This window comes from Canis aureus, chromosome X, assembly GCF_053574225.1.
Source record: "Canis aureus isolate CA01 chromosome X, VMU_Caureus_v.1.0, whole genome shotgun sequence".
Classification (NCBI taxonomy): domain Eukaryota; kingdom Metazoa; phylum Chordata; class Mammalia; order Carnivora; family Canidae; genus Canis; species Canis aureus.
Window position 1 is genome coordinate 89,389,011 of NC_135649.1, and position 24,913 is coordinate 89,413,923.

The 24,913-nt window shown below is 43.1% G+C and overlaps 1 protein-coding gene across 1 annotated transcript in view; it reads left to right on the forward strand.

The window, feature by feature from the left end:
- The window catches only part of LOC144308148 (uncharacterized), a 62,871-nt gene extending 48,184 nt beyond the window's left edge, over positions 1 to 14,687 (forward strand). Inside the window, exons 3-6 of the mRNA XM_077888383.1 lie at positions 3,443 to 3,611; positions 11,606 to 11,692; positions 12,380 to 12,432; positions 13,868 to 14,687. Of these exons, the coding sequence (XP_077744509.1) occupies positions 3,443 to 3,446 (4 nt within the window). The 3' untranslated portion in view covers positions 3,447 to 3,611; positions 11,606 to 11,692; positions 12,380 to 12,432; positions 13,868 to 14,687. The remainder of the gene's footprint in view (positions 1 to 3,442; positions 3,612 to 11,605; positions 11,693 to 12,379; positions 12,433 to 13,867) is intronic.
- Positions 14,688 to 24,913: the final 10,226 nt, after the last annotated feature.

Genomic DNA, 24,913 nt, shown 5'->3' on the forward strand with positions numbered 1-24,913 from the left:
GTGAAGAGCACCTGATTATGTACTATGGTGTTGGGGAGGTAAAGATAAGGGAAGTTCCAAAAAGGATTTTTTTTTTTTTTTTTTAACGCTCAAGACTCCTGGGATATTGGAGATCTTGCTATTGTCAGGCTAAAGTAGTTTTTCCCTCTAGCAAGTCATTAACATTAAGACAGTAGAGAGCTTCTTGGAGGAATGTTAGACTTACCTACATTTCCTTCTGCCGTTGTTTCCCACATTAATCACAAGTTTTTTTGCCTATGATATTAAGCAAGAAGTGACACAATGTGGCATCTAATATCAGAAAAGGATGCCCTGGCCCATGACCTTGAAAGATGCTGTGGTTTCAATATGCAAGTATCGGAGAAGGAGTGGTTCTGGCAGGTAGCAAAAACTGTAAGGTGCAGCATGGAGAAAGCCTGTCAGGTTAAACATTAACTGTTTAATTTAACCAAAGAGATTATATAGGGGAGAGGCACATAGGGCTAAAAATTTCAATTAGGGACATTTTTATTGAGAATGTTAAATGTTAAATAAAAGAACACATCAACTGACAGGAAATGGGGAGCCATTGAAGGTGTTTGAGCTTTGTAAAGTGCACAAATGGAAGACAAACTTTTTGGGAGAAAATGTCCTACTGTTTACACAGTTTCCAATTTCCATTTTCTTTTTGGGAGTAACTGAAGGAGAAAATAGGAGATGGATTGAAGGCAGTGATCCCAGGAGTTTCTTAGGTAGCAGACCTATACCAGGAAAAACTTGCCCAACTCAAAACTGGAATCAGAACACTCCCCAGATACTCAGTTTTGAACTTTCAGAATCCACTATGCTTACAAAAGCCACTCTCAATTGATGGAATGGAATCTGGATCTCTTCATTCAACTTCAGAAAACTTTTGACTCTCAAATTTGCATTCTTTCAGAGGCAAGAATTTGCACAAATGTGCCTTTATTTTTTTTTTCAGATTTTTATTTATTTAAGTAATCTCTGCATCCAATATAGGGCTTGAACTACTGATGAACTCAGGACCCTGAGATTGAGTCACATGCTCTTCGGATTGAGCCAGGCAGGTGACCCAGCACAAAAGTGACTTTAAAGAAATCTGGGGAGGCCTAGGTGGCTCAGTGGTTGAGTGTCTGCCTTCGGCCCAGGGCATGATCCTGGGGTCCCGGGATGGAGTCTCACATTGGGCTTTCTGCATGGAGCCTGCTCTCTCGGCCTATGTCTCTGCCTCTCTCTCTCTGTGTCTCTCATGAATAAATAAATAAAATCTTTAAAAAAGAAAGAAATCTAAAAAAAATCTGAAAGGGGGAAGGATAGTTTTCCATTAGGAATGTGAAATTATTAGATTACCAAAATTGTCTAAAGCAGCTAATTTTCAAAGCATCAACTCTGAAATGACTAGCTTGAAAAAAAATCAATAAGAATTTAATCATTTTTTAAAAATTCATTTTTAAGCATGATGGAGTCATTTCTCTTTACATCAACTAAAATTTTCTTCTTTGTCCATCTTGCTGCATATCCTGAAATAGATTCTAAACCAAAGGCCCTGAAAGAGTTTGTCTAAATAAACCTTTAGGAGCACAATCAGCTAAAAGTGGAGCAGAACTCCACGCCATTTCACCCAGCCTAAAGACACAGGAAATGGGATGAATTTTTCTGTTCTTGAAAGAGTTCTAGAACGTTCTTATTTCTTTTAATTTGAAGAAGAACAAAGATATTATAGACAGGAACATAAAATCCCTCCTCTTTCTCCTCCCTGCAAGAAAACCTCAGTCTCTTTCATACTCTGTGTCTTGAGAAATAACATCCCTTTTTGAGCTAGGGATGAATATTTTAGCCTGTAAATCTAAAGCCCTCCTTTCCTCTCTGGTCTCCAAGATGCATCACTGCTCCTTAGAGCCTAGGAATTCAGCAAAATAAACACTGTAGGAAGCTTTCTCTTTGTTTCATAGATTGAGAGATTGAACCTGGTGAAGGGCGTATGTACTCAAGGTTATATTTTGAATCGTCAGTAGTTCTGCCTCCTATTTGTAGCCCTCCTGATTCAATCTTTAGTGTTCAGTAAATAATCGGTGATATACGTGTGGTTAACTTTTTCTTTTTCTTCAAAGCATTTAGAGGTGGCTATGTGTTACTCCTCTAAAGAAGCCTCCTCCTCCGCCTTCATCACACACCCCTCTCCTCCCAGGCCAAATAGCCAAGACTCCTGTCATTCTTTGCCCTGAGGGAAGGATTCTCAGAGAAGAACTAGGAAACAAAGATGTCAAATTTGTGGCCTTTGAGTTTTATTTTTTAAAAAAGATTTTATTTATTTATTCATGAGAGACACACAGAGAGGCAGAGACATAGGCATAGGGAGATGCAGGATCCCTGCGGGGAGCCCGATGTGGGACTTGATCCCAGGACCCTGGGATCACACCCTGAGCCAAAGGCAGATGCTCAACCATTGAGCCACCCAGGTTCCTGGCTCTTGAGTTTTAAAAGGAGATATCCAGATACAAGATTCGAAAGAAGACACAGTTTAGTTTGTTTCCCTAATTCTGCCCCTCAGCCCCATTAATTCCAGCAGTAAGTTCTGAGTGATCCCAGAGGCAGCATTAAAATGGCTTGGTCCCTGCAAATCAGCCATCAGGGAGTCCTGTGGAGGCTACGATTGTGCCATACCCCTAGACCATGCAGCCCCCACTCAATTAAAATTAAGACTTTCTTTTCAAGGGTGCCTGGCTGTTTCAGTTGGAAGAGTGTGAGACTCTTGATCTCTGAGTCATAAGTTTGAGCCCCATGATGGGTGTAGGGATTACTTATATTAAAAAAAACAACAACAAAAAAAGAATTCATTTTCAAAAGATACCATAAACAGAATGGAAAAGTGGGGGTAAACAGTACAGTACTGTACAGTAACTGTACAGTAGAGAAATTTGGCAAACACTACCTCAGCCAGGTGATCAAAGCCAACATCAGTAGTGACAAACCATGTCTGATAGTGTATACTCTTGATATGTGATGAGAACGGCACTTTACTTCTATGGCCTACCTCAACAAACCCATAACCCCAGTCTAATCATGAGGAAAACATCAGACAAACCCCCATTGAGGGACATCCTACAAAATATTTGATGACAAGTATGTAGAGGTGGCTTTTAGGCAAACAGGTTTGAGCAATGGAATGTAGAAAGGGCCCACAGCAGCCCCCGGACTGAAGACAGGACCAACAGGTGCCCCACCTCAAGATACCCATAGGCCCTAACTGACCAATAGGCTACTTACAACCAGGCACAATTACCAGAAAAGGGTGAATTCCATGCATTGCCATACCTCCTCATCTTCCCCCTTGAAAAACAGCCTCTACCCGCTGCCTCATTGCAGTCTCTCCTCTGCTGTCTCACCCGCAGCTCCCTTGCAGTGTATTCAATAAACTTTTGTCTCCTTTGTTCTGCCTCAGGTGAAGCCTGTACCATCAGCTTCCACCCAGTCATCACCCCACTTGTGGGCGCCCTCACCCGATCGGACAGACACCACAAAGATACCACAAAGTACTCCTCAAAACTCTCAAGTTCATAAAAAACAAGAAAAGTCTGAAAAACTGTCACAGCCAAGAGTAGCTTAAGGAGGTATGACAACTAAACATAATTGTTCATTCCTGCATGGGATCCTGCAACAGAAAAAGGAAATCTGAATAGAGTATAGGTTCTACTTAATAACATATCAATACTGGTTCATCATTGTGATGAATATGCTGTGTTTTTTAAAGGTTTTATTTATTTTTTAAGATTTTATTTATTTATTCATGAGAGACACACACACACACAGAGAGGCAGAGACACAACACAGGCAAAGGGAGAAGCAGGCTCCATGCAGAGAGCCCGATGTGGGACTCGATCCTGGGTCTCCAGGATCATGTCCTGGGTTGAAGGCAGCGCTAAACCGCTGAGCCACCCAGGCTGCCCCAAATATGCTGTATTAATGTAAGATGTTAATAGAGAAAACTGAGTGTGAGGTATATGGGAACTCTCTCTATATTTTTTCAATTTTCCTCTAAATCTAAAACTGTTCTAAAAACTAAAGTCATAAAAAGTCATAAAGTAGGGATGCCTGAGTGGCTCAGTGGCTGAGTGTCTGCCTTTGGCTCAGATCATGATCCTTGAGTCCTGGGATTGAGTCCTGAATAGGGCTCTCTGTAGGGAGCCTGCTTCTCCCTCTGCCTATGTCTCTGTCTCTCTGTGTCTCTCATGAATAAATAAATAAAATCTCTAAGAAAAAACCCATAAAGTAAATGAAAATACAAGGTAAAAACTGGAAAGATAAAAGATATGTTGTATCCAGACTATATAAATTATTCCTAAAAATTAATAAGAAAAAGTCTGATAGAAAAATGGGCAACAGATGTGAACAGATGCTTTACAGAAGAGGAAATACGAAAGTCCAGTAAATAGATAAAAAGACACTCAACCTCATTAATAGTTAGAGAAATGCAAATTTGAAGCCACGGGATACCACAACACACCACCAGATTGACAAATGTTAAAAGGGCTGACCATGCCAAGTGTAGGCAAGGATGTGAGTCAACTGAAACTCTCATAACATGCTGGTAGGAGCATAAATTGGTGCAATGATTTTTTTTAAAACATTGCCTAATCTATTGAAGATATACATTCTCTATGACCTAGCAGCTTTATTCCTTGGAATAAATATGAGTATGTACTTACATGTGCCAGAATACATGCACATAATGTTCATATCATTCATTTACTCACCGGGGTGCCTGGGTGGCTTAGTCAGTTGAGAGACTGACTTTGATTTCAGCTCAGGTCATGATCTCAGGGTCATGAGATCAAGCTCCGCATAGGGCTCCCTGCTCAGCAGGCAGTCTGTTTCTCCCTCTCTCTCTGCCTCTCACCTTTGCTCATGCTCTCTCTCACATTCTGCTCTCTCTCAAATAAATAAATAAAATCTTTTTAAAAAAGTAAAAAATCTTTAAGAAGAAAAGAGAATATTCATTTGCTCACTAGTCATAATAGCCAAAAACTGGAAGTAATTTAAATGTTCGTTAACGATAGAATGGATAATAAATTGTGGTATATTCCATACAATGGGATGCTATACCACAATAAAAATTAAGAAATGTAAATAATAAATATTATATGTCATATATATTACACAGAAATAGAAATAAGAAATGAGAAATGTGATTCCATTTATATAAAGTTTCAAAGCAGACAAAAAGAAAGTATATTGGTTTTTTAAAACGATTTTATTTATTTATTTATTTGAGAGAGAATGAGAGAGAGCACAAGCAGGGGGAAGGGCAGAGGGAGAGAGAGAAGCAAACTGCAGACTCCCTGCTGGACAGGGAGCCTGATGTGGGGCTCCATCCTAAGACCCTGAGATATGGCCTGAGTCAAAGCAGACTTTTAACCGACTGAGCCACCCAGGCACCCAGAAAGTATGTTGTTTAGGTATGTAGCATAGGCATTCAAAGTATATAGAAAAATAAGGAAGTGATTATCATAAAAATCCAATAGTGGTTACCTATGGGGGTAGTAGAGAAGGGGATGAGACTAAAAGGGACAACATGTAAGGAGTGCTTGTGTGGCTCAGTCTGTTAAGGATCGGACTCTTGATTTTGGCTCAGGTCATGATCTCAGGGTCTGGGCTCCATGCTCAGTGTGGAGTCGGCTTGAGATTCTCTCTTCTTCTGCCCCTCTCCCTGCTTACACTAAATAAATAAATAAGTAAGTAAATAAATAGATAGATAGATAGATAGATAGATAAATCTTTTTTTGAAAAAAGAGGGACATGCACAAGAATTTGGTAATGCTGGCCATTTCTTAATGACCTAGATGGTGGTTGTTACATTAGTGCTTATTTCATAATCATCCATATTCTGAACGTTGATGTTACATGTTTGTGTGCTATCTTTTACAATTAAAAGGTTTTAAAAATCAGTTTGCTTTTTTGGATCTTGAGAAGATGTATCTTTCTTTGACTTGATAGGAATTATTTGTGTGTGATTTCAATGCATGTTTGGAGAATCTTGTATTTACAAAACATGTCTTCAGTGAGTGTGGAAGTTTCCAAAGAAAGGCCAGAGTTAGGTTGGCAGGTTAATGAGTGTTTTCTAAGACATCTTAAAGGTGGGATCTATCATGGGAATTTATCACAGCCTGAGAACCCCAGCTCTGTCAGTGTCTCAGAGTGGATCTGACTCCATGACATGGACCTAAAACAATAAACTCAAAAGATCTTCATGTTGAAAATAGCATTTTGTTCACTTACAATGAGATATAAGTATGTGGTAGTCTACATATTCATGTCAACCTGGTCAGTGTATTCTCTCCCAAAAATGCAAGTGACACAGGAATCCTAGTTATTCAAAATCAACTTGGTGAGTATACAATCAGAGCAAATATTTCATGCATGGCACTCTGTTGTACCCATCTCCACAGCTAGAATGTACTTCCTGGGCAGGCTGGATATGTGTGTCAGACTGACAGGACACTGTAATAAGCCACTTTGGGGTGATGGCACAGACCATACCTCTCCATCCATGAGAGCTTCCCACCCCCTTCCATGGTCCCTACCATGTTTGTTTTCCTGATTAAACCCTGGCTGAGACACAGCAATCTTATTTCCAAGCTTTCAGGAGCACTTCCTCTCATTGAGCCACTGGATACTGACTACAGTGACTTTGGATAGTTCTCTTCAACTCTCCTGAAAAACCTAATCAAAAGCACTGGATCCTCTGAATCTATGATGATAGAAGTCAGAATATTCATTATCTCTGAGGGTGAGGGAGGTAGACTGAGAAAGGGCCCAGGGGAATTTTCTGGGGTGACAGAAATGTTCTATATCTTGATCTGGATGGTGGTTATATGAAGGATACACATAGATGAAAATACAACAAGCTGTTCACTTGAAATTCATGCATTTTTACATGCAAATTACACCTAACATATCTTTAGCGTATTCTCAGTTTGCACCTAGTGGATGATCATATTTAAACCAACATGAATAGAAGCCATTGTTCATTTAGTTTGTTCATTCACTCACTCATTCACTCCTGTATCCAACGTTGTGCCTTTACAATGTGCTCTGTGAACTCTGGGTTCTGCTAACTTGGAGCTGAACTTTGGGGAAATAAGCTGAGAATTTGTGTCCCATTTGGGGACAACGGGAAAATACTTCCTTTCATGTGGTTCACCTCCATGTTACCAGGGACCCATGTTCACAGAGTACATTGTAAACACAACATTAGACGTATGAATGAATGAATGAATAAGTGAACAAATTAACTATTGATGGCTTCTATTTATCTATGAAGAATGAAATGGGGGGAATCTTCTGCTAATGAAGTGATCACAATAAGTTCAACTTCCAGATAATTACAAAGGCAAAAACAGGGCAAGACTGGGGGGCCTGGTTGGCTCAGTCAGTGGAACATGTGACTCAATCTCTAGGTCCTGAGTTCAAGCTCCACCTTGGGGGTAGAGATTACTTAAAAAAAAAAAAAAACCCAAAACCCAAAAAACAAAAACCCAACAAACAAAAAATAGGGCAAGACCGTGCCTCATTCACAAGTGTTTTCAAGATCTTTTCTGGAGCTCCCAGGAGCTGGTAGGGATGCTTGATCACCTGAACAGACCTTTGGTCCTCTATTTTTCCTATAACCTCCCCCCTTCTGTCTTTTCTGCCTTTCCTATCCCACTTTGGAGTCATGAGCCACCCCTCCTCACTCTCTCTTAGCCACACCCTGATTCTCTTTCCTCTCTGTCTTCTCTTCAACCTATTGGACAAAACCTTGATCTTGGAACCATGTGGCTGCCTACCTTCTCTTCCTATCATGGGCTGCGACCGCTGCTGCTGTGGAAATTCCTCTATCCCTAGGATTGGCTCTCAGCTGAGCCCTGACCATCCTTTCCCCTGACCTAGTCACTGCCTCTTCCCTTCCTCCCCCACCTCTACAGCTATTTAAAGCTTCCAGCAATGTCTTTAAGCCCCTATCCGCCCTCCAATCCCTTGGGAGACCACACTCCTAGCTCCAGCCAGCTGTTGGGCATCCATCGTCCTGACCATAAGGGGAAAGAGTCTAGACTGAGAAGCGTGAATTGGTCATTACCGATCCATTACCAGCATCAGGAAACCACGTGCTCTCTGTCTCCTCTCATCACCTCTAGCAGCTACTTCCCCTTCTTTATGAATGCAATGACTTATGAATGAAAAATCTCCAGTCTCCAGATACCTTCCCTCAGCCTCTGGAGGGCCCCACCAAGAACCCTGCACACAGAAGCCTGCAGGGTGCCTTGTGCTGATCCACTCTCAGTCATTAGTGAGATTAGTGAGAGCAGAGAGGGGAACATCTGAGCCTGGCTCTGCACTGTTGTATGTGTGCTTATACTTGGCTCTAAAAAAGCAAAACAAAACAAAAACTTTAAAAAAGGCATTTTTCAACTGCCTGTTGGGCAAGTTACTTTGCCTTTCAGGACTCAGCTTCCTCAGCTGTAAAATAAGGACAATAGTGGTGTCAGCTCCATACATCAGGTGAGGATTAAAGTTAACACATGCTGAGCACTTAGAAGAACCAAAAGGTAGGAAGAATATCAGGAACGAGACAGAAAAACATTTTCTCTCATTTTCTTTTTTTTTTTTTTTAAAGATTTTATTTATTTGTTCATGAGAGACACACACAGAGAGAGGCAGAGACATACATGGAGGGAGAAACAGGCTCCCTGCGGGGAGCCCAATGTGGGACTTGATCCCAGGACCCCGGGATCACACCCTAAGCCAAAGGCAGATGCTCAACCATTGACCCACCTAGGTGTCCCTCTCATTTTCTTTTAAAGCTACGAGATCTCTTTCTGTCCTGCTCTTCTCTGAGTGTTTGAGTCCTTCTGCTGTCCTCTGCAGCCTGGGACATAAGGTAGAAAATGAAATTGAAGTGTCTAGTGTCCCCAAGCTAGGAGATTTGGCGTCAGTGTTCACATTCCAAATTTCTGGAAAAGAGAAACAGAGAACTCCCAGGAGGTCGGGTGACCTCCAGGGGTCCTGCCACTGCGAATATGTGTGGATGCTCTTTGTGAAGCAAATGGATTGTAAAGACTTCCTCTTCTAGGCTGAGGGAGTGGTAGGTTCTCTCAAAGGGGATGTAGTAAGGGTGGCTGGGTGGCTCAGTCAGTTAAACATCTGTCTTTGGCTCAGGTCATGATCTTGGGGTCCTGGGATGGAGCCCCATGTTGGGATCCCTGCTCAGAGGGGAGTCGGCTTCTCTTTCTGCCTCTACCCCATCCCCTGATCATTCTCTCTCTCACTCTCTCTCTTAAATAAATAAAAAGCTTTAAAATTAAAAGGAAGAATGTAGTAGTTATCTATTACACTCCACAAGTAACCCCAAAACTCAGTGGCATCAAACAATACTCATTTATTATTCATCAGGGATTCTGTGGGTCAGGCATTTGGGAGCAGCTCAGCTGGGTGGTACTGACTTAGGTTGTCTCACACCATTGCAGTCAAATGGTGGCCAGAGGTGGTATCATGTCAAAGGTTTCTATGTTTGCCTGTCTGGCACCTGGGCTGGGAAGACTCAAACAGCTGGGGGCTGGAACAGCTGGGGCATACAGGGCATCTCTCTATTTCTCCATGGTCTCCCCACATGGACATTTCAGCATGGCAGCATCAGGGTAACCGTTGTCCTATATGGGGACTCGGGACTCCAATGGCTCAAGCACATGTCCCAAGGAGAGAAAGCCAGATGGAAGCCCTATCACCTTCTAGGTTCTAGCCTCAGAAGGTCACTGAACATCACGTCTTTGCTCACTTGCTTGGGCAAGGCAGAAAGATCTGCCAGGTGTAAGGAGAGGGAACAAAGATGACCTCCTCCCATCCCACCCCTGCTGCCTGTCACTGGAGGCCTACTGATGTCACATCGGATGAAGAGCCCATGGGTTGGGATATTTATTGGCCTGGCCATCTTCAGAAAACACAATCTGCCACATGGGGTTTGCATACAGATGAGGAGACAATGGTTGTCACATCTAATATAATACCATCTAATGTCTTCTACCCAAGAATGTATTATAAACATTTCTCCACATAATTATTCTTCTGCAACATCCTTTTAGAAGAAGTGTGCATTTTTAAAATTCATGTAATCAATTACATAGTCATTGTAAAAAATTCAAAATACAGAAACGCATAAAGAAAAAAGTAGACAGCTTCTTCTCTTCCCACTAATCATACTTCCTGGGATAATGATAAGTTCCCTATCTTCTCTGTGCTGAGCACAGAGCCCAATGTGGAGCTTAATCTCATGACCCTGAGATCGTGACCTGAGCAGAAACCAAGAGTCAGACACTTAACTGACTGTACCTCCGAGGGGCTCTCTCTCTATCTTTTAAATATTTTATTTTTTTAAGTAATCTGTACACCCAACATGGGGCTCAAGCTGACAACCCCGAGATCAAGAGTTGCATGCTCTACCAGTTGAGCCAGCCAAGTGTCCCTGTAATATACTTTAAATATAGTCAGTGTTTTATGAATGTGTTATTTAGTTTAAGCTATGCTTTTCAAAATGTGCTCTCATTGTTGAGTTGAGAAGTATTCAAGGTGTATGGATTGGCTGAACTATTTTATAGACGTTCCTCATACTTACACAAGCAGGGTAGTTGAATCTAGGCAGGCATGCAGCCTTTGCTCAGTGGCACCTTAGGCTTGATCTCTAATGGGGCTTTATCCAACCATGAATTTGGACATTCTACTTGCTTGATACCGCCTATAAGGCCAATGGAATCCTGCTTCTAGAATACTACAGCCTTTGCCTCGAATGAACCTTGAACACAAGGACTGAGCTGGGACTCCTTTGTATACAGAAGAGGTTGTGACACTGTTGCTAGGCCTGCTTGTTAATATATACCTGCCTGATTTGGGCCTGAGACCCACTTTCCTTAAAGCTGGTGGCAAGGGATACCTGGGTGGCTCAGCTGATTAAGTAAGTGTCTGCTGTCGGCTCAGGTCATGGTGCCAGGGTCCTGGGATTGAGCCCTGAGTGGGGCTTCCTGCTTGGTGAGGATCTGCATCTCCCTCTCCCTCTGCTCCCCTACTCCCTGCTCTTGCACTCACCATCTCTCAAGAAATAAATAAAATCTTAAAAGAAAAAAAAAAAGCTGGTGGCAAAGTGGGGCATAAATAGACCCTACTTGCCTCAGACTAATTGCTGCAACAAGAGAGCCTCATAAGAGTGCCTTGACCAAATTGGCCTTGGTCAGTTCACAGCAGATGTATCATAATTTAATTTTCCAAGCCTGTTTCAACAGACATTAAAAATGTTTCCCATGTTTTGCCTTTACATGAAATGCTCTAGTACCATCCATTTAACAGTATATCTGCACACATCTTTTTAATAATTGTATATTTCATTGTGTGAATGCATCCTAATTTACTGATCGAATCCCCTATTTTTGTATCTTAGGTTTTGTCAGAATCTAGATCTGAATTCAGATCTGGTTGACGGAGGCCCAAGTCTTTCCTGATACTTCTCGACAGAATTTTCGAGAAGATTGAACTTGGGAGTGAAAGTGCCAGGAACTAATTATGGATGTTGCTTTTTTCCTAGTTCCTATGTGGGCATTTCATTCCAGAACCTCAACTGACTTTTCACCTCTCGAAGTCCGCTTGAAATGATTCTCCACCCTCATTACAGGTATGATTTTCTGAACAAACACAAGAAATCCTGTTGTTACAAATCTAATTTTCAAACCCAGGAAGGTGCAAAGCTCAGATTGTCAGTATATGGAGTTAAATATAACCTCATGCACTGAGCAATATATTTAACGTCCTAATTAATAATTCAGAGCATCAAGTGCAGTGTGGAACGATATTATGTCTGTACTGCCTGTTTGTGGGAAAATTTGCTACCTTAACTGCATTACAATCACCTTTCACCCACCAACCAAAAGGCAAACCAGAGACATTTACCAAGAAGTGGCAAGCATATATTAATGACAAAGGGCAGGAGTAGCATTATTCTAATATACCAGTGATAACGCTACTGAATAGGGAAGGGATTTCTTTAAATTCCATTTTTCTGAGACAATGGAGATTTTGATGTGGATTTTTGCCTTCATTATAGTGTTTTATAGTCTGTGTTCCTAAGAACTGGGTCAGATTTTGCATTATGTCTGTAATTTATTTTGGAGTGCCTGATATTTACATTCTCAGGCAAGCAGTATATATAATGCCATGTGAATACTAGAGTTTTTAAGTTAGAGGTTTGTTTTTTTAATTGAAATAACAACTTGCCCCCCTCCTTATTGTACATTCTATACATAGATCAGGGTAACTTAATTTTTTTTTCTAAATGAATTCCCTGTGATTTCCCCTCCTGCAGATTCCGTCTTCCCCGCCCCACACATCTCTTCTCTGTGGCCCCCAGACAGCTAAGTAAGTTCTATCTTTTCTGATCCTCCAGAGTATTTTATCATTCTTTATCTTATACAGCAGGGTGCCTACTTAGTTAGAATTTTAATTTGTTTCTAGGCAAGAGAAGTTGCTTGTTAAAAGCTGTCTGGGTCCTGTTTATAAGTTTATTCAGTACAGTGTTGTTTGTAATTGGAAAAGATGGCAAACAACCCGAGAGCCTACCGATAGAAGACTTGAGGTTAAACAACTTGCAGTACCTTCACACTTTGGAATACTCTGCAAGTGTAATAGGAACAGAAGAATGCCCCCCTGGATTGATTGTAAAGATTATACTGTAAATGGGGGAAAAAAATCAAGGAGCAAAACACTGTGCATCGTATGCTACTGTTGCTGTAAGAAGGAGGGGAAAAATATATATTCATATACATATTAAAACATTTATATATTTTAATATTCATATATATTAAATTATAAATATATATATATATCGGCTTGTACAGACATAAAATATTGATGGAGGAAGCACCAGAAACTGATGAAATTGGTTGTTTTGGGGGATGATCTGGGTGAGTGAGAGCAGGATGCAGTGGGAGAGAGACTTTCCCACCTACCCTTCGATATCTTTTGAATTTCGAACTATGCAAATGTCTGACCTGTTCAAGACATAAATGTACAACATGGAAGTTAGCTAAACAAAACAAAGGCAAAACTCCACAGGTTGTGGAGGAGGAGGCAGCTGGTCACCTTGGAATGGACTTGTGTCTAAGAAATCCTTAAACCACCTTTCTTAGTTGTGTAAATGTGTGGTGAGAGGTAGCCCAGGGGAGGGGTATAACAAGACCTTCCTTGTGGCTGGATTGTGGCCCACCTCTTCCAGTAGGTCTTGGCCTGCAGAAACTGTCCCAGGGCAGATTTGTGTGGGGCTCAAGAGATTCCCAACATTACAGGGAACTGGCTCCTAGTCCTTCACTTCAGAGACATCTCCCTTCTCTGACGGGTTGCCGGGGTCCGGATGGGCATCTGTTGGCCGGAGAGGGGCATGGGAGCACTTGGGGAAATGCACCAAGAAGGAAGAAGCTCGACTAGGATCAATACCTTTGGTGTTGGCTCTTGTTGGGGAAGGTGGATTCTGCTCAGGTGTGGGGCTGGGCCCTGAAAGCTCCAGGTGTGCTGTGGAAACAAGGGCTGAGTGTTTCAGAGGCAAGTAAAGAGCCAGACACTTGAGATCCCCACAGTGGGGCCCTTGCCTATCCAAGGGCTCCCCAGAGGAAGAGGTTCAGCCTTCCTGGGAGAACCCCTGGGACCTAGACAGGAGCTTGACTAGCAGTAAGTCAGAGTGGTTGGACTGACCAAGATCACTGGTTTCCATCAGCAAGACTCAGGGGCAGCCGGGGCAGCAAGTAAGGAGGGCACCTGTTGGGAGATGGCTCAGACTCTCTGGTTCTTTCTTCTCCAGGTGCTTGGAAGCAGGACCACAATGGAATTGGACTAGCATCTCAGTTCACTAGAAGAGGAACCCCAGGAGAGAAACTGTGTTTTTTATTAATCTGGATATGTGGACCCCTAAGGAGTCAATTTGAATATGTAAATGACTTGAAGGGGAATAGAATCTGTCATCCCAAAATATGTCTCTTTGGCAAAAGAATTACTTTAGGCTTATTATTATTATTATTATTATTATTTTAATAAACAGTAGACAGAAGAAAAGCTTTGACAATCAAGTGAAAGTGACCCTTTTGTAAGAGAAAAGTGCATGTTTAAGGGAACTCTCTATTTGTGAGAGTGTCTTGCTCTCTGTACCAGGATGACTTAGTCTCTAGAAACTGATCAGTGGAGAAGGCAATAACCTAAATCTGCACAATGACCATATTCTTGATTACTGCTCTTTGCCAGATAACTTCCTGTAACTGACCTTCCCTTTCCCTGACATTTTTTTAAGATCTTATTTTTTAAAATATTTTTATTTATTTATTCATGAGAGACACAGAGAGACAGACAGACAGACACAGACAGAGAGAGAAGCAGGCTCCATGCAGGAAGCCCAATGTGGGACTCGATCCCGGGACTCCGGGATCATGCTCTGAGCCAAAGGCAGAGCATGAGCCACTCAGGCGTCCCTAAGATGTTATTTTTAAGTAATCTCTACAGTGAAGTTAGAGCTTGAACTCACAACCATGAAATCAAGAGTTGTATGCTCTTCCGACTGAGCCAGCCAAGCACCCCGATCCCGATATCTTCTTTTGTCTTTAGCTGGAGATGGTATTTAAGGTGATGACTTGCACAATTTTGGAGTTATTCAGCTTTCCAAGGTCTCTTCCATGCATATGGTGGTATACATGTTATTAGACATGCTTGTTTTTCTCCTGTTAAACTTTTATTATTATTTATTATCAGCCACGAACCTAGAAGGGTAGAGAGAAAATGATTTTCCTCCCCTACAGACTGAATGATTACTAGGGTGTCATTGTTAATTATTTGGGGAGGGGTATTGGTATTGCTCTTATGTTTACAAGGATTCCTTGTCTTTAAAAGATACATACTGATGTATTCGTGGATAAAAGAACAGGGTGGTTGAGATTTGCTTCAAAAAATCTAGTAAGGGGGCACCTGGCTGGCTCAGTTAGTAGACCATGTGACTCTTGATCTTGGGGTTGTGAGTTCGAGCCCCATATTGAATGCTGAGATTACTTAAAAATAAAATCTTAAAAAACATTTTAAAAAATCCAGTAGGGAGGGGGTGGGGGAAGGAAAAAGTGGATGGGATATAGAGGAACCAAGATTGGCGGTAAATTGATAGTACTAGCTACACTGGGTGGTTGGGTGATGGGTATGTGGGGGGGGTTCATTATACTATTCTCTCTTCTTTTGTGTAAGTTTAAACGTGTTAAATTTTAAAAATATATATCTTTTTTAAAGACAAAAGCCACATAAATTTATTTAACCCTAAACTGGTAAAAACTTGCCCTATCAAGTATGGTCTATACTATTTGTTCCCTGGCTAGGTTGAGCTGTTTGATTTCTTTATTCTTATAGTCACCTCCCTGGAATTAAGAACTTGTCTTAAACATCTCTCCATCTCAGCACCCAAATTTTTTTGCTGGGCACATGGAGGCAGCAGAGGACAGTGGTTAAAAGAAAGTACTGGACACATTTACAGCTCACATCTGGGTGCAGCCACTTAGTAACTGGTCAAGGTAGCTTCTCTGTGCCTCAGTGACCTCATCGGTCCTCATCTGGGCAAAAGGAATAAAAAAAAAACCCCATATACTTGAAAGGCTATTAAAAGGATTAGATAAGATGATACCCATGGTGTCACATAGTCCCTGATCCATAAAAAGACTTGCTGTTTGTTATTATTTATCTTACACACTCAAAGAATATTTACCGAATATGAATGCCTGAATGAATAAAGGTGGGTGAGAGCCAATATTACTACAAAGTCTATAATTTCATAATCTGTCTTATTTTAAAAATGTATTCAATATTTCCTAATGCCCTTAGTTTTAAAGAAAATTGTGAAATTTGTTAAAATTTACTGTCTTTTTAAAAAATCATGTAACATTTAATTTGGGGGTCTCATTTGTAGTAATTGTGGGTGTCCAGAAGAATTCATTCTGAAAACTTTTTAGCATATACATCTTGGTATTCTATAGTCTCAAACTTCAAGGATTTATTTTAAAAAAAGATTTTATTTATTTATTCATGAGAGACACAGGAAGAGACATAGGAAGAGGGAGAAACAGGCTCCCTGTGGGGAGCCCGATGCAGGACTCGATCCTAGGACCCTAGGATCATGACCTGAGCCGAAGGCAGATGCTCAATCACTCAATCACTAGCTCAAACAAATTTCTTTCAAGCTATGAGCCACCCAGGTGCCCCTAACTTCAAGGATTTCTTAAAGAGAAATGTAAAGCTTATATTTTCAACGAATTAATTTTTGAGAAGTTTAGATACTTGTTAAACATAACATAGGGATATATTTTTGGCTTATGCTTTGTTAATCAAAAAAGAATTAATTTAAGTAAGAGGCAGCCTTGGAAGGAAGGGGAAATGGGGAGTTACTCATCAATAGGTATAAAGTTTCAGTTACACAAGATGAAGTTCTAGAGATCTGCCGTACAACTATAGCTAACAACACTGTATTGTGCACTTAAAAATCTGTTAAAAGGGTAGATCTCATGTTAAGTATTCTCAACATAATAATAATAATAAAGACTCAACTTTAAAGCTTCCAGGTAGAGGTCTGTCCATTCTTTTTTTTTTTTTTAAAGTAGACTCTATGCCCTAAGTGGGGCTTGAACACACGACCCCAAGATCAAGAGTCACATGCTCCACTGACTGAGCCAGCCAGGCATCCCAAAGTCTGTCCATTCTTAACTTTTTCAGGAAGCAGTGAGCACCAAAAAGTGTTGAGCTAATGAAAATACTTTCGCAAACATAAGCTTTCTTAGACTTGGCCAAAATGCTGCAGCTAAAGAATGTACAACCTCACAGGGGCTACACCTCTGGTGGAGTCACTGGAGTGGGTCTCAGCATCAGAGCCCCCAGATGAGATGTTCTCAGTTTACCCAGGGAGGATGTGGCTGTTGTGGGCTGAATCATATGAGGTAAAACTTGAAGGAGACCGATGGCTATAACAACCCCAACATGGCTCTCAGTATGGAAGATACACTGGTGCTGGGTGCCCAGTAGACTGGTTTCAGAAACCTGTATTATCTTTCCTAGGACCACCCCCCACCAACATGCACACACAAGCGTGGGACCTAATCCTTTCTGAATGACCATCCTTACTCTGCCCTTTGCACGAGGACATTGGCCTTTGAAACAAGGCAGCAGTTTTCAGTGACCTATGGCTGCCTAACAAAATATCTTAGTGATTTAAAATAGCAACAATCGTTTTCTTATTATTCCTCATGGTTCTGGGGGTTCACAGGGCTCAGCAAAAGGGGGGTGAATAGGAGGGTTAGAGTACAAGTATGACTGTAGCTTATAGCCAGGCAAAATCTCTATGTTGTTACAAAGTGTTCAGAATAGGAAAATCTATAGAGACAGAAATTAGGTTAGGGCTTGCTGGGGACTGAGGGGACAGGGGAACAAGGAGTGACCGGGTCATGGGTTTTTTTGAGGGGGGATGGTGATGAAACTGTTTCAGAATTGGATAGCAGTGATGTTGCACAACTTTGTAAATATTAAAAAACCCACTTAATTGTATACTTTAAAAGAATAAATTGCATGGTACGTGAATTATATATTTTTTTAGAAAGCATTTGGCTATCTTCTTGTTTCTGCTGTTGCTGTTGGCAACTATGCTGACATTCCAATTGTCATTCTTTTATAGGTAATTGTGTCCCATTCTATCCCCCTATCTCATGGCTGCTTTTAGAATCTTCTCTTGTGTTTTTGTGTTCAGGTTTTTTTGTTGTTGTTGTTGTTGGGTTTTTTGTTTTTTGATTTTTTTTTTTTTTTGGTTCCACTGTGATGTAATTTCTTTTATCCTATACGAATTTGTTGGGCTCTCTGGACCTGACGATTCATGCCTTTCATTAATTTTGGAAAATTGTCAACCATTATCCCCTCAAATATTGCCTTTTCTCCATTTTCCTCTTCTGTGACTTCAATTAAACATTTATTAGACTGTCTTGTTCTTTCCTCCATATCCTGTAACCCTCCTTTGATATTTTTCATCTTTCTTTGCCACATTTTGGGTAATGTGTTAGAACTTTATATTAATACGTTCAACCACTTTCTCCACCTTTCCACCTACATGCCCAGTAGCATCTCACTTAGAGCATCTCCAAAACTAAACTCCAACCTCCCCCAACCTCCTCCTCCTCCTCTCAGTAAGTGGTAATTCTGTTCTTCCCATTACTCAAGCCCAAAGCCCGGTGTTATCTTCACCTTTGCTCTTCCCCTCACATATGACATTCAGTCAATCAGCAAATTCTGTCTCCTCTACCCTTAGATCTTATGTGTAGAGGAGAAAATGTACCCATCTGTTCCAGAAGGAAGAACATCCAGCCAAAATGTGAAGATGGGACCTAATTCCTTAGCAGCAGAGCAGGAGGTAAGAGGAGTGGATATTTTTGACTAGGTATTCCTCTCTGGGTTCTGAACACAAGTGTTTGATCTACATAGAACATTCTTCCAGGGGGTTGATCTCAGTAGACCAAGCTAGAGACCAGAGAACTGTTTAGGAAGCAGAGAATTAGAAGAAACAAATTTCTTTCAAGCTATGGAGATGCAATAGGCTAGTGGTTTTCACTCCAGGCTCTGTCTAAAGGACTCAGGCCAATTATCCAGAATTAGTCATAATCAGGCTCCCATTCCAACATCTCTCCCTTATACCCCAGAAATTCTTACATCTAGTCTCTTGTCTCAGTCCTCACCCCATGCCTTGGTTTGTGCCTCATTATCCCTTTTCAGGACTTGTGCAGTAGCCTTCTACCTGGCCTGCCTCCAATCCCTCTCCTGCCACTCATCTTCTACCCTCCCATTGGAGTTATTCTCCTAGAAAGACTTCATTTTAAGCTACTTCTCTGCTGGAAAACCTCCTGTGGTTCCCCAGGTTTCATCATCTAATCAAAATGCCTTAGCCTGGCATTTACACTCCACACACCCTGTGTTCCAGCCACTCTGAAACCTCTGCGCAACACCTCCAACATTTGGTATCTTCAGAGGTGTGGCTTCCTCTGCCTGAAAAGCTCTTCTGCCCCCATCTGCTTGGTAATCACTTACTTGCCTTTTAAAAGCTAGCTGATATATCACCTCCTCCGAAGCCTCTCTGGACTCCAGACAGTGTTCCCCTCCCTTGTAGGGATGGACACATTATATTGCAACTATGTGCTCACCCCATCTCACCTGTGACAAGAGGAACACTTTGAGGGACTGACCTTGCTTGTTCATCTTTTAATCCCTGGAGCCTAACACAATGCTGAACTCATGAAGGGTACTCAAAAAGGATTTGATGAGTGGATGAAAGTATGAACAAATGAGTGACTATTTGACTATTGTGGCAGACTACCATTTGGTAATGCTTGATGAATCTCACTCACCCCTCTGTGTTCATGCTTTTGTGTTCTCCCTCCCACATTGAGTCTGGGCCAGAAAGTCATACTTAACCAACCACATGGCCTTATCAACTGGAAGATGGAGGGGAAGAGGGTGTGGGCCGGGAAAGTGTGATGCCAGTGCTCGAAGTCAGGACTCGGTAAACACTGACAAATTCTTATTCTTTGGCTCTCCTATTCCTAGATTACTAACCTTTCTAATAATGACAAATATTTTTATAGACCTTTGCTTTGTATGGCATCTTCTTATGTATATGACCCTTACAAGAGTACTCTGAGATAGATAGCATTACCACCATCATATTTTATAGAGAAGAAAACCTAGGCACTGAAAACTTCTCAATCTCTTAGCTAATTAATGAGGAGGTTGGGGTTTGCGCATCAAAGCCAAGGGCTTTCCTCAGGCACAGCAGCCTTGGGCTTGTCACCGTTTGGGCATATCATCATGAAGACTTTCCTAAAAGAGCAAATACTAGAAACAGATTGGGCTTGGGCCAATTTTCAGGAAGAGCCCCAACTTTTCTCTCTCTCTCTCTCAACTGATTCACTAACATCATTACAATCCAGAAAGAGAGATGGATGGAGAGAATTTGATTGGCTAGCTTGGGTCATGTGTCCATCCCTGTAATGGGAAAATGGAGTCATGTTATTGGGAGCTGCATGGAAAGGAAGGACTCAGTCCTAAAGGAAGGAGAAGTTACCAGAAGATAGGCAGGCATGCTGTGCTGGCAAAAATCAGAGATGCCCACTCTGGGTTTGGAATCAGTAAGTGTCATGGATTGAATTGTATCCCCCTCCCCAGGAGACACGTTGGTACCTTAACCCCCAGGACTTCTAAATGTAACCTTATTTGGAGAAAGGGTCTTTATAGAGTTAAATGAGGTCATGACAGTGGGCGTGAGTCCAATATGACTGATGTCCTTACAAAAAGGAGAAATTGGGACACAGAGACACACAGGCAGGGAGAAGGCCATGTGACCGTGAAGGCAGACATGGGGGTGATGCTTCTACCAGCCGAGGGACACCGAAGACTGCCAGCAAACCACCGGAAGCTAGAGGAGAGAGGCCTGGAACAGGTGCTCCCCTTCAGGCCCTCAGAAGGAGCCAGCCCTGCCAACACCTTGATCTTGGACTTCTGGCCTCCAGAACCATGAGGAGGCACATTTCTGTTGTCTAAGTGACCCAGCATGTGGTACTTCGTTACAGCAGCCCTAGGAAATTAATACTCCAGGCTGGACAGAGTAGGATTCTAACAAAGGCTGTCATTGTCCCTCTCTATCTCTGACCCATTTCTGTCTCTTCTCCTGTGTCCTTTGCCCTTCAGCATCTACACCAATATTCTTCCCCAGCCCATCCGTTTCCATCCAATCTCCAGCCAGCGAGGCCACTGTTCCCAAGCCACTGGTGTGTGTGTGTGTGTGTGTGTGTGTTTGGGTCCCAGAATCCCATTCCCTCCAAGTAGAAGAGCAGCTGTCCCTGAAGAAGGAGCCTTACCTGTGGGAGTTGTCCTCCATGTCACTCACCTCCGGATGGGCTGTGGGACTGAGGGGTTCACTATCTCCTGCCTAGTGTGGCTGTGGGGCCTGGGGGATGGCGGTGAGTAAGAATCTACCAAGAGGAAATGGGAGTCTCTGAATCAGGATTTTGGTTCAGCTTACTGATGCCTGGAAAGCTATTGTAGGGTGAGAAAACCACGGTTTCTAAGTGCCACTAATGTGCTCGAATGTTCGGTTTCCCTTGTAAATCTCCTTAGGTTTTGGTAAAATTCATTTGGATCATTAAAATACATCTTTTTGGGAAAGAATTTATTTATTTATTTGAGAGAGAGAGAGAGCAAGCACACATGGGCATGGGGAAGGGCAGAGGAAAAGGGAGGAGCTCGATCCCAGGACCTTGAGATCACCACCTGAGCCAAAGGTGGATGCTAAAACTGACTGAGCCACCCGGGCACCCCTGGATCATTACAATCCACCCTAAAAATGCTGAAGGATGTGGTGGGGCCAAAGGTAGTGGTAGAAGCAATCAGAGGTGGTGATGGGGGGGGGGGGATGGTGCAGAGTAGCCCACCTGTGGGCTAGGGAGGATGTTGAGGCAAAATTGAAAGATCCCACAGCCTTTGTAATGGGAACAACTGTAGCGAGGCTCCAGGAGCACCTGGAACAGCCTGGTAATCTAGACTCCAATAGGGACTCCCTATTCACACCCCGCCCCCCAACATGGCCTCAGACTGGACCCAGTTTAGGTGGAAGGTTGAGGCTGCTGTAAGACTTGAAGCCCAGAGGAGGCAGTGTAGCTTAGTAGCATGGCAGAAATTGCAGCTCTTGGATTGCTCACTCTCAGCGGTGGCTCTGTCACTCATTAGCTGGATGACCTTGGTGTGGTAGGCACAGCCACGCGAGGGGCCAAGGTCCTCCTTCCAGAGAAGATGCATTGCTCTGCCCACCATCAGCGACGCTGTTAGGGGACAGCCCTCAGCTCTCTGCCCCTGCAGGGTCTGTCTTGGCTCCAGAGAGCACCTTGCCAAGGTCATGGCCTTCTGGGGTGGGTCCCATCCGTTGACCGATGGCTGCCAGAGCATCAGATCAGAATCTGGCCACGTTGGGGCAACTCGGGACAACCCTTGCTCCCGAGCTTCCTGTGGAGGGGTGACCAAGGCTGTTACTGCCCCGCATCACAGCTGACTTTGCCTTCTGCCCGCCCCTCCCATCCCCTCCCCATTCCTTTCTCCCTTCCAAGGTCCCTAATAAGCATCCTGTGTGCTTCCCTCTGCCTCAGAGTCTCCTTCCCTGGGAACCCAACCCATGACACTTGGGCAAGAGGATTTGTCTCCCTGAGCCTGGCTTCCATCATCTGTGAAGTAGTCGTGGCAACGCCTTCCGGGAGGCTTGTTATGGGGATTAAATGAGAGACCGTCCAGACGGACAGTCCTGTTTCAGGCTGAGCCGCCAGGACAGGGCAGGGATTCTCATTAGTATGTTTAGAATCTGGAGCATGCTGACTGGAAATAACAGCAAGTTGCTGGAAGGGCCTGCCTCATGCTTTCAACCTGCACCTAAGTCAGCGCTGCCAGGCTATGCTTGTCCCTCTCCAATGTGTCCTGTGTTTGCCAGGCTTCCTCCTGCTATGCCAAGGCCGGTGGTTCAGGGGGGTGCGCGTGCTGCACCGTGTGACAATCTGCGGGGTGTCCGGGAAGCCCCACCGCAGTCCTGAAGGGAAGGGGTGGGCAGGCTGGGGGCCTGGGGTGATGAACCATCCCCGCAGGAGACATTTCGTTTGAGCCTCAGGGGGGCAGTGGCATGGAGTGGAGGCAGGAGAACTATCTAGGGGGAGCTGTTGTCCTCAGCCCCCCAACCAAGGACCTCGGTCTTCTGTAAATGCCAGTGGCATCTCTAATGTTCCCTCGATCCCTTTGAATATAAAGAGAATGTACCCCATGTTTGAAGTAGAGCACACCACTCCCTCCTTTTAAAAAATATTTTATTTATTTCAGAGATAACGCATGCATACATGGAGGTGGGGAGGGGAGGCAGAGGGAAAGGCAGACTCCCCACTGAGCAGGGAGCCCGATGTGGGACTCGATCCCAGGACCTTGGGATCATGACCTGAGCCAAAGGCAGATGCTCAACCAACTGAGCCACCCAGGCGCCCCTATTCATGCCCTTACATTCTTTATACACACCCATCAGTATGCAGCAGGTCACCCAAACCCCCTTTCAAGCATGTCAGTTATGTCTAGTGCAAAGTATGGACTTCACAGAGCAAGAGAAAACAATTTAAATAAGAGGGGGCAATTCAGTCTCCCAGTTTACTCAAAAACGGAGCCCAAGGTGGAAGCCACAAATCTTCTGTGTCCTTCGTTGCTTTCCATTCAAATGTGTCTCTCCAACCTTGCCCACTTATACCAGGGCGTAGGGCACTTATTTTTCACACAGTATGGCCCAGGCATGCGAGCAAACTGCTGCATCCTGAGCTCAGGCTGAGAAGCAGCGACCTTGCTGTGGAGGATTTAGCACCGAGCCTCTTAGGTAGGTTGCTGTCCAAGTGATTTTCAAGGGCAATTTTGACTCTTGGTGATTTCCTCTTATTGCCTGTCTTTAGAAGCCACTCCCTCCAGAGGGTGCAGTTTCACTACACATCTGTTGGCAACATTTAGGATCGTTTCAATTTCCCAGTAAGAGCTCAGATGCTGAGATAAACAGCCTCGTCCGTAACGTACTGGCCCTCTTGTCTAGTTGTTTCTTTATGATACCATTTCTAGAAGGAGAGGCGATGGTTGATTTTATGGTCAAGTTGATGGGGCCCCGGGGTGCCCAGATATTTGGTTAAGCAATATTTCTGGGTATATCTGTTGGGGTGTTTCTGAATGAGATTACCATTTGAATCAGAAGACCAGGTGAAGCGGATTGCCCCCCCTTCCTTGTGGGTGGGCCTCATCCAATTCATTGAGTCCCCCCTCCCCAAGAGAACAAAAAAACAGAGGAAGGGAGGGTTTGCTCTCTGCCTGCCCAGCTGAAACATGGGTTTTCTGCCCTTGGATTGGGACTTATACCACTGGCTCTCCCGGGTCCCCAGCTTGCAGAAGGCAGATCGTGGGACTTCTCAGCCTCCAGAATCACATCAGCTGATTTCTTATAATAAATCTCTTTTATTGGACCATCTGTGTTCATTCTCCCTATCTGTATCTGCTAGCTTTGAAGGCAGACAGAATCAGTTCAAACTCAAGTCCTACCTCTTACTAGCTAGCCCGCTTCTTAACCTCAGAGCCTTAGTATCTGTGTTGTAAAACAGGGTCCACAGCACGTTCCACTTTGAAGTTTTTGTGAAGATTAAGAGCAATTAGCCCGGGGCGCCTGGGTGGCTCAGCCAGTTAAGTGTCTGCCTTCTGCTCAGGTCCTGATCCCAAGGTCCTGGGATGGAGCCCCTTATGGGGCTCCTTGCTCAATGGGGAGTCTGCTTCTCCCTCTGCCCTTCCTCTTGCTTGTGAGCTCTTTCTTTCTCTCTTTCTCTTTCTCTCTCAAATAAATAAATAAAATCTTAAAACAAAATAAAAGCAATTAGCCCAGTACTGATATAGTAAAGACACATTTGAATGTAATTTAGATGAACATTTAAATGAATATCGATGATATAATTTATATATATTATATATAAATATATTTAATGAATATATATATTTCTTTCCTATTTTTTCTGTTTCTCTGGAGAACCCTAATACAACAGAGTAGTGTTAATCTGTACACTTGGTATATAAAAGCAATACAAAAGTGTTTATAGGTAAAAGTCTGTTTGCCGTCCCTATGTCTCAGTCCCTTCATTCTCCTGAGAGGCAACCCTTGTTAACTGTTCTTTGAGTCCCCTTCTGGAACTACCCAAGCTCTGCGCTGCCCAATATGGTGGCCCCTCTCCATACGTGGCTACTGAGTGCTCGGAATATG